The sequence below is a fragment of the Egretta garzetta genome, unplaced genomic scaffold, assembly GCF_000687185.1.
Source record: "Egretta garzetta isolate BGI_Z169 unplaced genomic scaffold, ASM68718v1 scaffold42, whole genome shotgun sequence".
Taxonomy (NCBI): domain Eukaryota; kingdom Metazoa; phylum Chordata; class Aves; order Pelecaniformes; family Ardeidae; genus Egretta; species Egretta garzetta.
The window spans coordinates 1134748-1147606 of NW_009258782.1; the positions used below are offsets into that span (position 1 = coordinate 1134748).

Below are 12859 nucleotides of genomic sequence, written 5' to 3' on the forward strand. Positions count from 1 at the left end.
CAGCAAATTACTGTGCCCTGGAGGGAAAGGGTTAAAAAAAAAACAAAACAAAAACACAGATATACATAAATTTAAAATAATTCACATACATCCAATCCTAATCTATTTCCATTTTATTTCTAACACTTCAGAGGAAAAACGGAACGATCATAAAATTTTAGGAAAACGCATAGAAGAAACCACTTGCCACTTAGCACCTTGTTTTCACCAGGCTCGTGAGAGCCAGAATAACCTTGGAAGTACCCATACTGGCCTTGAAGCAGCAGGATAAATGCTGCAAGTCACATAATTCTGGTAACTCCCTTTGGTTTTGCCCAACAGTCAAAAACACGTTTCCTAGCTTTCAGCACTCTTGAGATCCCATGCTTTAGCAGGTCTCATCCAACAGTGCCCAAGAACAGCCTAGATGTCTGGATTGTCTACATTTAATAGGAAAAAAAAAAATATTCACATGAAAACAGAAAACAAGTGTTCACCTACTTATTTTTAGCAAGATGTGCGCTAAATAAGGACAATATCCCTGACCTCCTGACACATAACCTTAGATATGCTACAGAAAAGAGAATCCAGATGATCATTTTGCCTGACAAACCACTCTACAAAGTTAAACAGCCTGGATTTTTACAAGATTACAAAAAATTCCTTCACCATGCAGTATTTCTTCAATCAAAATGAGAAATTTATCTAAAGAAGTGTAAAGTTAGCTGGGGGAGCAGGGAAAGCAGAAAGCCAGGAAAACAGGAATTTCACAGACAGTGCTTGTATCCCAGATGCTGGAAGCAGCAAGTAAAAATGAGCAGATTCATCCTACCTTACCTTGCACAGCCAGGAGCTCGGTATCTAGCCTAAGCCAGTCATCTAGTCTCCTGGTCCAAGTGAGACTGGCACGTCCAGAGTGAGTCACTTTGTTCTAACATTAGCATCTAAGACCTGTGGCCTGAATTATGCTTAAGCCTTGTTTCATTATCCAAGCAACTCAAAGTCCAGAGAATAATTTGCCCATCGTGATGCTCAGTTAATTAAAAATGAAGAATCTTCTGCCCTGTGGTTATCATACAGTTAGGATATTTTTTCAAGTAGTTAACTACAGATAAATTATGATTCCAAACATTAAGTTATGAGTTAGAAGGCATAATCCTATCAACAAAACCGTAATAGTTACTTTAAAAAGCAGTATTAAACTGAGTAAAGTTCAAAGTAGCAGTAAAATGCTTTATTCATTTTCCAGTGAGCTCAGAAACCACAGAAACATTCTGAACTTCATCAAGCAAAGGTTCTCTTCCGCAAGCAGACATTCATCTGAAGTGTTCTCCTTGATTAGGCTGAAGCTTCAATCACCCTTTTCCAAATACACTGTACCTCCTCAAATACTGCTCTTAACTGCTCACATGTATACGTGAAGAAGCTAAACAACACAGCTCCGGGATCCTCTCCTACACAAATCGGTTATGTGTACAACTTATCTGTCTGATCAGTTAAAGGCAGACTGTTTGCTGGCGTACACAATTACTTAACAAGCATGAAAATGCTTCGACAAATGTCTGCCTACTCCTAAGAGGCACCAAGTTAAAAGAAATGGTCAAAGACAAGCAAACGTAACGTAACTGGCCAAACCAAAAGAAATCACATGAACAGTACTGCTGGAAAACGAAGACAACAAAAGTTGTTCCCCTCGCTATATTTCTACAAATTAAAGCATTTCTGACTTGCCATATAAAATAACAAAAAACTTTCTTACAAAGAGTATCATGATTCCTTGGCATGAAAGTCTAGATAACTTTCAAAAAACCTGTTAGTTTGTCACCAAAGCAAATACAGTATCTGTTAAAACCACCGTCCAACTCTTACACCACCTGCTGAGAGCAGTGTAATTCCAAAGAGTTTAGGAATAGTCAACCAAAAAACTTCCTGGATTAGCCAACAAGGACTTCACAATCAAAGTCATCTCAAACATCAAACCATGCTTTTCACCATGCTATATGGTATAAGCCATCTGTATTTAGGATCTGATCAACCACGTTCGAAGTTATGACCATGTTAAGCAATCACTTTGGATTAATGACATTATATACTTCCAGCCATTTCTCTTCATTTACAGCAGGAAATTTATAATGTAAATGCACACAAATATAATGTGATTAAATACCTTCTTTATCCTAAGCACTGTATTGATTTACTTCATCCTTTTGTTTGTTTGCTTTTTACTCTCCTTAGATTTATTATGATTATAGCGATGATGTAAAAACTACACATCTGACAAAGCAGACTTGGGAGGGATTTGAAGGCTGCATCTTCTAATTATTGGGTATCTGTCCTTCACTTGATCCCAAGAACAAAATCACGACAGAGATTTCCTGCTCTAACACAAGAGAGCAGATCTTACCCACCTCTTTGCAGACGCAGGTGATTTGGCCACAATTACAGCATTCCTGTAGTCTGGTATCTGTAGTAAATAACAGATAGCAATGTCTACTTCATATCTTTAGACAAATTTAAACTCAGTAAGAATCAGAGCAACTTTATTTTGCCAGAAGAATTTTAAGCATGGAACATTTTACCTAACATAAGAAAGCAACCTCAAGAATCCATGGTACATGATCAGAGTTCATAGCTCAGTAAAAACAAGTATTTAGAAAATTCAGATATTAACTTAAAACTGTACCTTTCATAAATACCGTGTTATATTACAGATTACACAAAAGTAACTGCTTTAGAAGAACATAAGGGCTACACAGACAAGTGTTAAAAAAACCAGGAAACCACCAAAATTAAAGTTTCCCGTTCAACTTAAATTGTCTTGTGTGTGCACGTGGCAGTCTTCAATCACTTGAAAACACAGCATTTCACCTATTTCCTAGCGTTTTTCAGAGTACACCAAAAAAAGTAACGTCTCTCCATCACATCATACTGACTCTTTATATGGACCATCAAAAGGGATAAAAATTCCGCATTCGCTGCAGTGACCCCGGAGTCACAGTCTAACAGTGCTGCAAACTGTCTTCTACGCAGATCAGCACGAGAGGGTGCTGCCGCCAACGACAACAGCAGCAAAGCGGTAAGGCCAAGAAGCCAGGGATTCATTTTGAGGGCTGACGGGTACTTCAGTCAGTCTTCACAAGCACAATCTACTCCAAAGTTTGCTGCCCCTCCCCCATTCTTATACTGGCTTTTCATCCCAGACTCCCCCTCTCCATTCAGCCAGCATTTTAGTCCCCATCTTGCACACGTTTCTTATCCTAGTCTCCATTTTCCCTGCAAACAGTGACTCCACATCAGGCTTGTTGTTCCTTGTCTGTAACTTCTCGAGCATTCCACCATTCACACTTCCAGTCCTCCTTTCCAACAGCAATCTACGCTCCCTCTAATATCTCGCCTTACCCCCTTCTTTGCAAACTCAGCCTTTTCCTACACCGCGCTGCCCTGGGACGACCTGTCTGCCACAGAGAGCAGCATACAGAGAACCTGTCTGTCCTTCCATCAGTTGCCACAACAGTAGCCCGCAGCCACTCTCAGCTGCAATAGCCAGCAAAGTTCTGCAGAGCAGATCTGATCCTCAGAATCCCAGTGTTAAGGGACGGAAGACTCTTTACTAAATACCTGCAAAATGATCTGTTACAGTTGTAATTTCACAAATTTGGGGGGGCATGATACCCTGACATGCAATTCATCGCCTTGCTGTCAGATGTCAAATAGCAGTCCCAGAGCATAGAAATACTTGGGGTTTTTTCAAACAGAAGCAAAGTAAAGTTCTTCCACAATCTTATCCTCAAACATAGAAACCACACTGGCTAAGTATTTCCAAAAAGAAAAAAGCAAGTTTGAATTTGAGCACAGGCCTAACCAACTGAAAACAAGAGCTTTTCTGAGGATGTGTCAGGCCACATTAATAATCTGCAATGCTACTAACTCCACCTATAATACTGGGAATTCAGCATGTTCTGTCCTTTACAAATACTTAGTTATACAACAGGCTACAAAGATTAACATGATGGAAGGTATGGACAAGGCAGGGCCTGTCACCTGACATAATAAAGGCTTTGATCTTTTTCAGACACCATTGCCTCATTTTTCCCCTGCCAAATTATCAAATTTGTTCTCAGCTCTTTAAAAATGAAGTCAGAAAGCCAGAAATGTCATCTAAAAGACAGTAAGACATCAACAACAACTTGTTACAAAGAGCTACGTCACTCTAAGATTAACATGTACGCACAGGAAAGAGAGAAGACACTAAGTATTGAACATTCGCTAAGCATACAAAGGAAAATCACCAGATTATTTTTATACCACATTAACTTTACTGATGGGAGTCATCTTCATCCCAGAACACCAAGCCATTTTCTTCACACCTGTGCATAAATTCCCAACAGGGAACAACTACAAGCCCTCATCCTCTTAACTTTCAGCTAAACACTTTTTAAGCAACCTCCATTCTTAGCAAGTTGGACTCTATTTCATGCTATTCAATACACACCATCACAACTCCCATTTGAAATATTTGTCATGCTTTGGCACTCACAGTGCAGGACATACAGCAAGCTGCTGCCACTGTGAACTTCAGATAAATGACTAAGTTCTTCCTGAGCAGCACTGGACGAAACTTTTCAGAAAAGATACTATATATGACCTGGCTGGCGAAGGTAACTGCCAGTATAGATCCCATGGGATCAGATAACTTGCTAAAACTGGAGTTGACTGAATGTATCTCACGGACAAGCAGAGGAATGAAGAAATTAAAAACTCAAAGTATCTTTTATGACCTCTCTACGCATACTGCACCAGATCTTTACAAATGTTCGTTTGTCAGACCGCACAGCAGTGCCAGGCTCAAAGCTGCAACAATTCTGTGTAAACCATGAAGAGCTGATGTATGAAAATGTGCTTCAAGCCTAAACCAGGTAAATGATCTTGTTATCAATCATAATCCATACATTCCAGCAACACGTAAAGGCACAACTTGTCTTGTGCCTGCATATTTGGTTTTCCTCCTTTTTTCTCTTTTAACTTATGAAGTGCTTACAATATGCAATACTTCTCTCCTGGTATACGAGATAAATGACTGTGGCAAAGCCAGAGCCTGGAGTTTTGTTCTGTCATCCTCTTTGTCTCTAGTACCAAATGAAATGGTAACCATAGATTCAAATGACACCTGATTCCCCAAACAGATTTTAACACTGTCGTAACAAAATCATGTTGGTTTGGTTTTGGGTTTGGTTTGATTTTGTTCTGTTTTAAATTGAGGCGTTAATCTCTATAAAAAGAAATACCTTGGATTCAAAAGTAAGAGTGAGCTAAACCTTTTCTCTCACCAGGAAGAAAGCATATGCTTTATTCCAAATTATCATTAGTCAGAGGCATAATATGCATCTTATACCCACAATTATCATTTGCACAATTTGTATATATGAATCTAGCAGTAGCACTTCTCAAAGCACTTATAAAAATAAGACGTAGAAATGGACGCAGAGAACATCAGAAGTTAAGCTCCTCAAGTCAAGACACGCTGAACAAACAGCAGGTGAAGATTTTCACACAAGAAGTCATCTGTTCTTACTTTCAGAGCATGATCGATAGGCTTTCCCATAGTTTAAAACTTAAATTCCAAAGTATTTTCACAATGTGACATAAATTACACCTACACAAGCAGCTCATCCTATAAATGTCAAGGAAACTGGAAATAGGAAAGGAAGACGGTATCAACAGCAGGAAAACCCTCTTTTTTTAATATTAGTTAGGGGAATATATCTAAGAACACACAACAGCATTGCTGCATGGATAAGAAAACGCCAGCTCTTCATGAAAGCAAAACTTAAGCCTGTGGAGAAGAAAGGAACCAACTGCCCCAACACCACTCGCTGCCCCAACGTGACCTTTCTCCCTTTAAAATTCTGTTTGAAGAGTTAGTCTTTTCAGAGGAATTTGTTTCAGAAGCCTTGAGACATGACAAAAAAAATAATTAAAAAAGCAACTGTAATAGCAGGCCTTCCTCACCTCTTCTTGGATGTATTGTAGTAGAAATGGAGATGCTCTCAAGTTATCAACTGGAATATTGAAGAAGCCCTGTATTTCCTTCTGATGTAAATCCATGGTAATGAGGTGAGTTAGTCCTTTTAAAAAAAAATAAAAATACATATGGAGAAGCACAACAAGAAAAGTGAGAAACGAGGCACACTCTTTATTTCTCCAGTAAGTTGCACTGAAGTTTGTCCAGAACAAAATCTCTAAGCTGCATTAGAACAAGAATACTATGCTCAGTGAAAGTACCTAACATATTAACTACGTCTCTCTTAAGGACACCACCATTATGATGTTTCGAGATTTCTACAGTGTCCTTTTAAAAAGAACCTCAGCACGCTCTAGATAATTGACTCAGTAGTGCCACACTGAGGCAGGTAAGATCTTTCTCCATTTGACGTGTGACAAAATGGAAGCACTAATAAGACAAATTGTCCTATGCCACATAGCAAGACACCAGCAGAGCTAACGCTAAGAGTTCTGAACTCCTGAAAAATGGGCCCAAATCCTAATCATCGAAACACTTCCCTCAAAATAAGAAACCAGATCACTGTGTTCATTGTAACTGCCCACTTTTCCCAGGCACAGGAGCAAAAGGAAAGGAGTAGAAAAGAGTATGTGTTGAAGGCTGTGAAAATGAATAATCTCATTCTCTCGCATCATCTCAAATGCAAAGGACAGATACAAAGTGCATTCATCCAACAGGTAAAAAACAGGCTAGAAATGACAAAGCACAACTGTTCCAGAGTGTTAGAAAAGCAAAGAACAGCATTATGAGAGAGAGATACCATGGCCCAAAGCAGCAGAGTCCAGCAGACTCATTTCGCCGGCTCAGTAGGACACAATGTAAAATTGCTGTTACAAGTTTGGGTGTTTTATGAACTCGCAATTTGGAAACACTTCTAATTACATTCTCCTTTCTATGTGGGTTTTACACTCACAAAAAACTTGGCAGTTACTTTCAGAGTCCCAGCTTGTGCACGGACCTCTCTAAACCTGCAAGCTAACAGCAGGAGCCCCCACTGCCCTGATTATTTCACGATAACCTGCATTCTTACCAGCTTTGCACATCATTGACGCCAGTAGTTTAGAGACAATGGAGCCTCTTTTCCTCATCTTGCACTGTTTGCTGTACGGGAAGTAAGGAATCACTCCAATAATGCTTTTGGCACAGGAGGTTTTACAGGCGTACACCATGATCAGGAGTTCCATGATAGTAGTATTCACATCCCTGGAACGAGAAGCATCTAGTTGGGTACCTCGTGCATAAAAATCTTGTATTCAGCACAATATCTATACCCGCTCCAGGGATTTCACTCCAGGGCAATGGAGAGTATGGTGACTGAGCGATCTTCACTATGCATCCAGCTGTGCACCTCAGGACAGCAAGTGCCCTGGATCCACCGTTTCAATTCTTCCCTAGAATTACACTTTTTTTTTTTTTCCCCCCCCTCACTCGGCTATTTTGGGCAGTTCAGCAGTTTTTGCTATACCAGTTTCAGGCTTTTAGTAACACAGCATGTTGCTGTAACAAAGTAGTCCATAATTTATCTCCAGCATCTCTTTCTACTGTGCACAAAACAAAATAGATATATTTTTCAACATAGATAAACTTTTATTTTTTAAAAAAAAAAAAAAGTTTCAGACTTTATAACATATTCCTCTATTGTCCAAGCCAGCAGCAGGCTAAATATTTAACAATTACCATCTATTTTCTACCATAAATTAAAACATTGACAAGATACTTTTTTTCAGATGAGAACTGGTCATGAACTAAGAGACCTATTTCTGTTGCCATTAGAAAAAAAAAAAGTCCTAGCATTTGTAAAGTTCTTTTCACATTAAAAAATTGTTTTCTGAATCACAGGACCCATTGCCTAGGAAATGCTCCTCTTACATATAGAGCTTTGTAACGGTGCTGGAGATGGGGTAGCTGAAAAGGGAAGAATTTAAAGAGTACAACATAAGCAAAAGAATGCACTTAGCAAAAGAACACAGAGACACTGGGGAAAGTTTCATTGACATGTTCACTGAAAGTGAAAATAACAGAGGTTAGCTTATATCAAAGTCTTCTTTGTGCACATATCAAAAAAAAACCCAAAACAACAACAACAAAAAACCCAAAGAGAAGCCTCTATCTGGTTAATCTAAGCTTATGATACTGTACTATACACATAAAATGCAAGGAAAAATTAAAACATTCTTAAGTATTCTTATGAACAGCCCATATCAAAATGCTAGCACAGCATATTTAAGCAGTTACTCACTTTGAAACTGTTTGGATGATAAATACATCCTTTCCTCTCACAGACTCCTGAATCTGCACTCTTGTTTCTGTCAAGAAGAGAAATATGTAGTATTTGCAACAGCAAAACTCAGAGTCTAGGAAAAGGGTAGCAAATACATGCACATCATAGACAGGTAAGTCTCCGGTTTTGCCAATTCAATACTCACCTCTGTTTGGCTCTTGATAAACCTGAACCTTCCCCATCTCAACTCCTAAGCGCCTGCAGGAGCAGAAAAGAGAAAAATAGAAGTCAATATGGGAAAACGAGAGGGAAAACAAATGCAAAGCCCATATAATGCAATAGTTACTGAAAAAGGTATATTTCACAGGAGAAAAACAAGGAAGACCCAAACCATAAAACCAGTAATTATACTGGAAATCTCTTAATAAAGCATCTGAATTTCCAAAAGCTGCGCTGCAGGCTAAGCTGAACTAATTTTCAATTCAAGCTCAGAAGGAGCAATGGAAAAAAATAATAATTTGTTACTAAATTATGTAACAATTTCTAATTTTTAATACGTATTTCTATATACAATCTCTACATATTGCCATATATATGTATATACACATGGCAACATGCACAATGCTTAAAAGACCACTTTTAAAAATCATTCTTTTCTACAGAAAAAAATGTGATTGAAGAGTGAATAGGAAATACTAGCAAGCTCCATTCGATGGACAATGGAAGACTAACATTTGCTGTGTCTATTCCACTTCTGTACTAGCACAAACCCCCATCACTAAAAAAAGGAGACTTACGCCCAAGTCCTTGCAACGAGTAACTTCAGTTCCTTCACACTTGCCTTTCTCCTCCTATTTCTATCTAATTTTGGGTCCACAGGCCTCAGGAAGAAACCCATCGTGTGCAATATTCCTGGTAACGTTTTGCACCCTAATACTGCTATAGTAGCATGGTAAAAATATCCTTAAATCAGAAAAGTTCTGCAGAAGCTATTAGCTCATTTAAAGCTAAACAAATGTCCCCATCTAAAAAATACAGGGAGCAGGACAGATGCAGCTTTGCCGTCTAAGAAAACTCTGCTACAAGGAGAACAAGAAAATGATAAAAACTTCTGCCATGATTCTTTAACACTATCCAAACATTAATTTGCCCACATACTGCAGCCAATCACAACCTGCCACCAAAATTTAAACACAAGTTATTTTCTTTGTTATCAATCTGTTGAAATACGCTGCGCAATACAGTACGCTAGATGTCAGAATCATAGAATCGTTTAGGTTGGAAAAGACCTTTAAGATCACCAAGCCCAACCATTAAACGTTCTTTTGAATTAAATGTTCTAACCGTTAATGTTCTTGCAAACTGTGGCGTTTTCTTATGTAACTTTCCTTCAACAGAGAAATCAGTCTTCAGTAAAATACATCCCAGCATAATAACACCAAGATCCTAAGCTGCCCTGCAGGGTTTTACTTACTCAGCAATCCTCTTCGATAGTTCCATGCATGACGAATTGGAATTAGCTGAAAACAGCACCAGTCCACCCTTAGTTATATTCATGATGGCCCCAATTTCAGTTGATGGCACACAAAACATCAAACCTAAGTTGTTTTTCCGCTTCTAAAAGACTGCAAGAGATCAAAGGTCTGTTAAAGCCACAACATTAAAAACAAAAAAGAAACACATTTTCTCCACATACCTAAAGAATGGGGGTTCAGCCTGCCTTGCCTGCCTTCTCCTGCCCCCAAGCTTTACATGCCCTCCAGCAGAATGCTTCCCTGAAGGCCTCCAAAGATCCCCCCCAGACAACCTCCTAAGTGCAACAGGGTTTTTTTCTGTTTTTTTTTTTTCTTTTTTAAAATGTTTTCCTCAGGCTATCACCTAGTAACACAGATTCTCTTTTCCGTCAGCTTGTCCAGTTCATTTTCCAGAACTGAGCAACATTTATTGACTTTTTCAAGATCACAAAGCCAGTCAGAGGTAGAACTGAGCTAAAGAGAGCTCCTGGGTCCTGGCTCTGCTAAAATGCCTAGAAGAGTCTATTTCCACAGCTGTGTATCTTTCCATCACTTTGCAATAAATTATAAACTTACAAATAAGGATGAAATGTAAGGAAGAGTTCAATAAAGTCGGTAGCTGTAAATAATGACCTCTTGCACAATGCATCCACTTGCTGAAGCAGTTGTTGTCATTCTTTGATACTAATATTTCTCCTGTTAAAACAGAAGAAAAATATCAAGAGGAAATCTATACAATTTTTTTTTCCCCCAAATAAAGGCACAAACCACTAATCCCACCAAGGATCTGATGGGGTTCCATCTTGACACTTTTTATTCTTCTTTGTAACATCACATTTTCATGACTTCTACTGTAACATTTTGTTCAAATAAAATAAAAGAAAAAAAAAAATCACATTGACCAGCAGCCACTGATAGACTGAAGTAGCATTCAACTCAAAAAATCCTAGGCTACAGCACTTCACTTCTGCTGTATCCTTCCAATCATCCATTCCAATGGATCCAGTCTAATCCTTCATCATCCATTTCAACATTATGTAAGGGACTGAAAATACCAACTATGCGTGGCATAATTCAGAACAAAGTAAACAAAAATTAGGATAAATCAATAAACTTTCCTGGTAAATATCTCCCTGCTGAGAAACATAATTAGCTAATAGTCACACATAATAGTTGATATACCGTCAGGTTTTTGTAACAGATTAAGTACTCCAAAACAGCATTTAAAACAACAGTTTTCATACTTAGAGGAACAGCTGGCTAGCTCTATAAAGAAACTTATTCAGCCCGCCTTTGCAACTAGACATACTCTTGCTCAGTTTGACCACGCCACAGAAATTTTACCCAATTCATTCTCATTTAAGAGTCAAAGTGAAGTCAGGAACTTTCTAACAAATCTCTTTATGAAGAGGCTGTGCTACGCTCAAATCACTGTGAATGAAAACCTGCCTGTCATCAAAACTCACAAAACGTGCAGGAAGAGAGCACAAGTAGCAACAACTTTGGCAACAGAATTTGAATGCCTAGATGTTTTGACTCACTAGAAGCTGGTGTGCCCCCTATTGCCACTAAAGCAAAACCCCACTCCTTTCAACCTTTGCTTTCAGAAGATTTAAAAAAAAAAAAACAAAATCCTAGAAGACAGTATGGTTACAGGCATCCAGTCTAAAGCTCAACTACATCCCTCCCAAACTAAGTACCCAACAATTTAAGAATTAAAAATCTATTTCTTAGCTAGTGTTCCTTCCTTTGTTCTGCTGCACATTCACTCTAACTCCCAGCTGTAAACTAATGGCCATCATCCATCAAATATTCATAATGGCGTTAAAGATACATCTTAAATCCAACAAGGCAAGTACTAGAAGTGCTTTTAGGTCTCAGAACGACATCTGAAAGCACCCGGCTTGTGTGACTAGATGGGAACAATGTAGAGATAACTTCCCATGTTACTAAAAGTATTCACTTGGTGTTTTGAAGACACAGGGATTTTTTCCAGTGGTGTTACCTTCTCTGCTCCGTGGACTAGGAGTTAAGACATCTGCTGAAAGACAAGAGCTGTTGGTTCCTGATTATTGTTCAGGGCACATTTTACACCACAATGGTACTGACATATTCACAAGCAACACTGCACATAGCTCTTCACATAACCATAGGTTAACGACTTTCTTGCAGATGCACTTCAGTAGCAAGTGGGCCTCAGCTGTGTGCGAAGGGGGGAGAAGTTGCATTTGTAGAATAATATTGATGTATCAATCTTGAAACAGGTGTTGGGATGACAGCAAGCTCACAAAACTTTATTAGATGTGTAAAGACATGACTTCACATGGGTACATGGGACCATAACCCTCCAGCTCGAGGAGGGCAGATCTTCCAAGCCTGCATGAGATTTGGGAGAACACATGCAGCACACAGTAGGCTGCAGCCTACAAAGTCCTACCTTTTCTTTTGGGCCACACAGAATTACACAGACACATCATGGTGAACGCAATTACTGGACTGGGTACACATGACGCCCTACTCCCACTGGCTTTGCGCCTCCATGAACTGAGCATGTCCACACAGAAAGCAACAGAGGCAGGAATAACTGTCTGGGATAACCACGGTACTGAAGAATTGAACCCCGCGGGCTGGAGGGAAACTGAACCCTCTCACCCATGTCCCCACGGGGAATTTCCCCGGCCCCAGAAGGGGCCTCCACACTAACGTAGCCCCCTGAGATAAGCGGCAGAGGGTCGACCCTTCCACCCTCCCTACAAGTCCTTCGGCTACTCGGCTACACGCCCTGGGAGAGGAAGCCCCCCCAGGCACCCCAGGGTACCTGAGGATCCCTTCCCTCCTCTCAGGAGAGAGGCCTGGGCACGCCGCAGCCCTCGGCGTGGGAGCGAGCCCATCCTCAGGCGGCGGAACCCTGTGTGGGGAAGGGGAGAGAGCACTGGGGAAGGGGGATGTCCTGCCCCTCACACAGCCGGCTGAAGTGGGCTGAGCGGGCGGGCGTGCCCCTTTCTGAAGGCCTTACCTGCCGGCTCCGGCCCCCCGGCCCCGGGAGAAGGCAGCCCGGCCGGAGGGGAGGGGGGGGGGCAGAGG

At 40.1% G+C, this 12859-nt stretch overlaps 1 protein-coding gene across 4 annotated transcripts in view; it reads right to left on the reverse strand.

The window, feature by feature from the left end:
- PRPSAP2 (phosphoribosyl pyrophosphate synthetase associated protein 2) overlaps positions 1-12859 on the reverse strand; it is a 15445-nt gene extending 2586 nt beyond the window's left edge. Inside the window, exons 1-8 of one of the 4 annotated variants that reach the window (XM_035889142.1) lie at positions 12792-12859; positions 10409-10471; positions 9736-9886; positions 8467-8519; positions 8280-8346; positions 7071-7243; positions 5989-6104; positions 2388-2443 (exon numbers count right to left, since the gene is read on the reverse strand). In XM_035889142.1, the coding sequence (XP_035745035.1) occupies positions 2388-2443; positions 5989-6104; positions 7071-7243; positions 8280-8346; positions 8467-8519; positions 9736-9854 (584 nt within the window). In that variant the 5' untranslated portion in view covers positions 9855-9886; positions 10409-10471; positions 12792-12859. Of the gene's footprint in view, positions 1-2387; positions 2444-5988; positions 6105-7070; positions 7244-8279; positions 8347-8466; positions 8520-9735; positions 9887-10351; positions 10472-11780; positions 12154-12791 lie in introns of those variants that run through there. The other 3 variants (XM_035889140.1, XM_035889141.1, XM_009649437.2) reach the window with 3 other exon arrangements.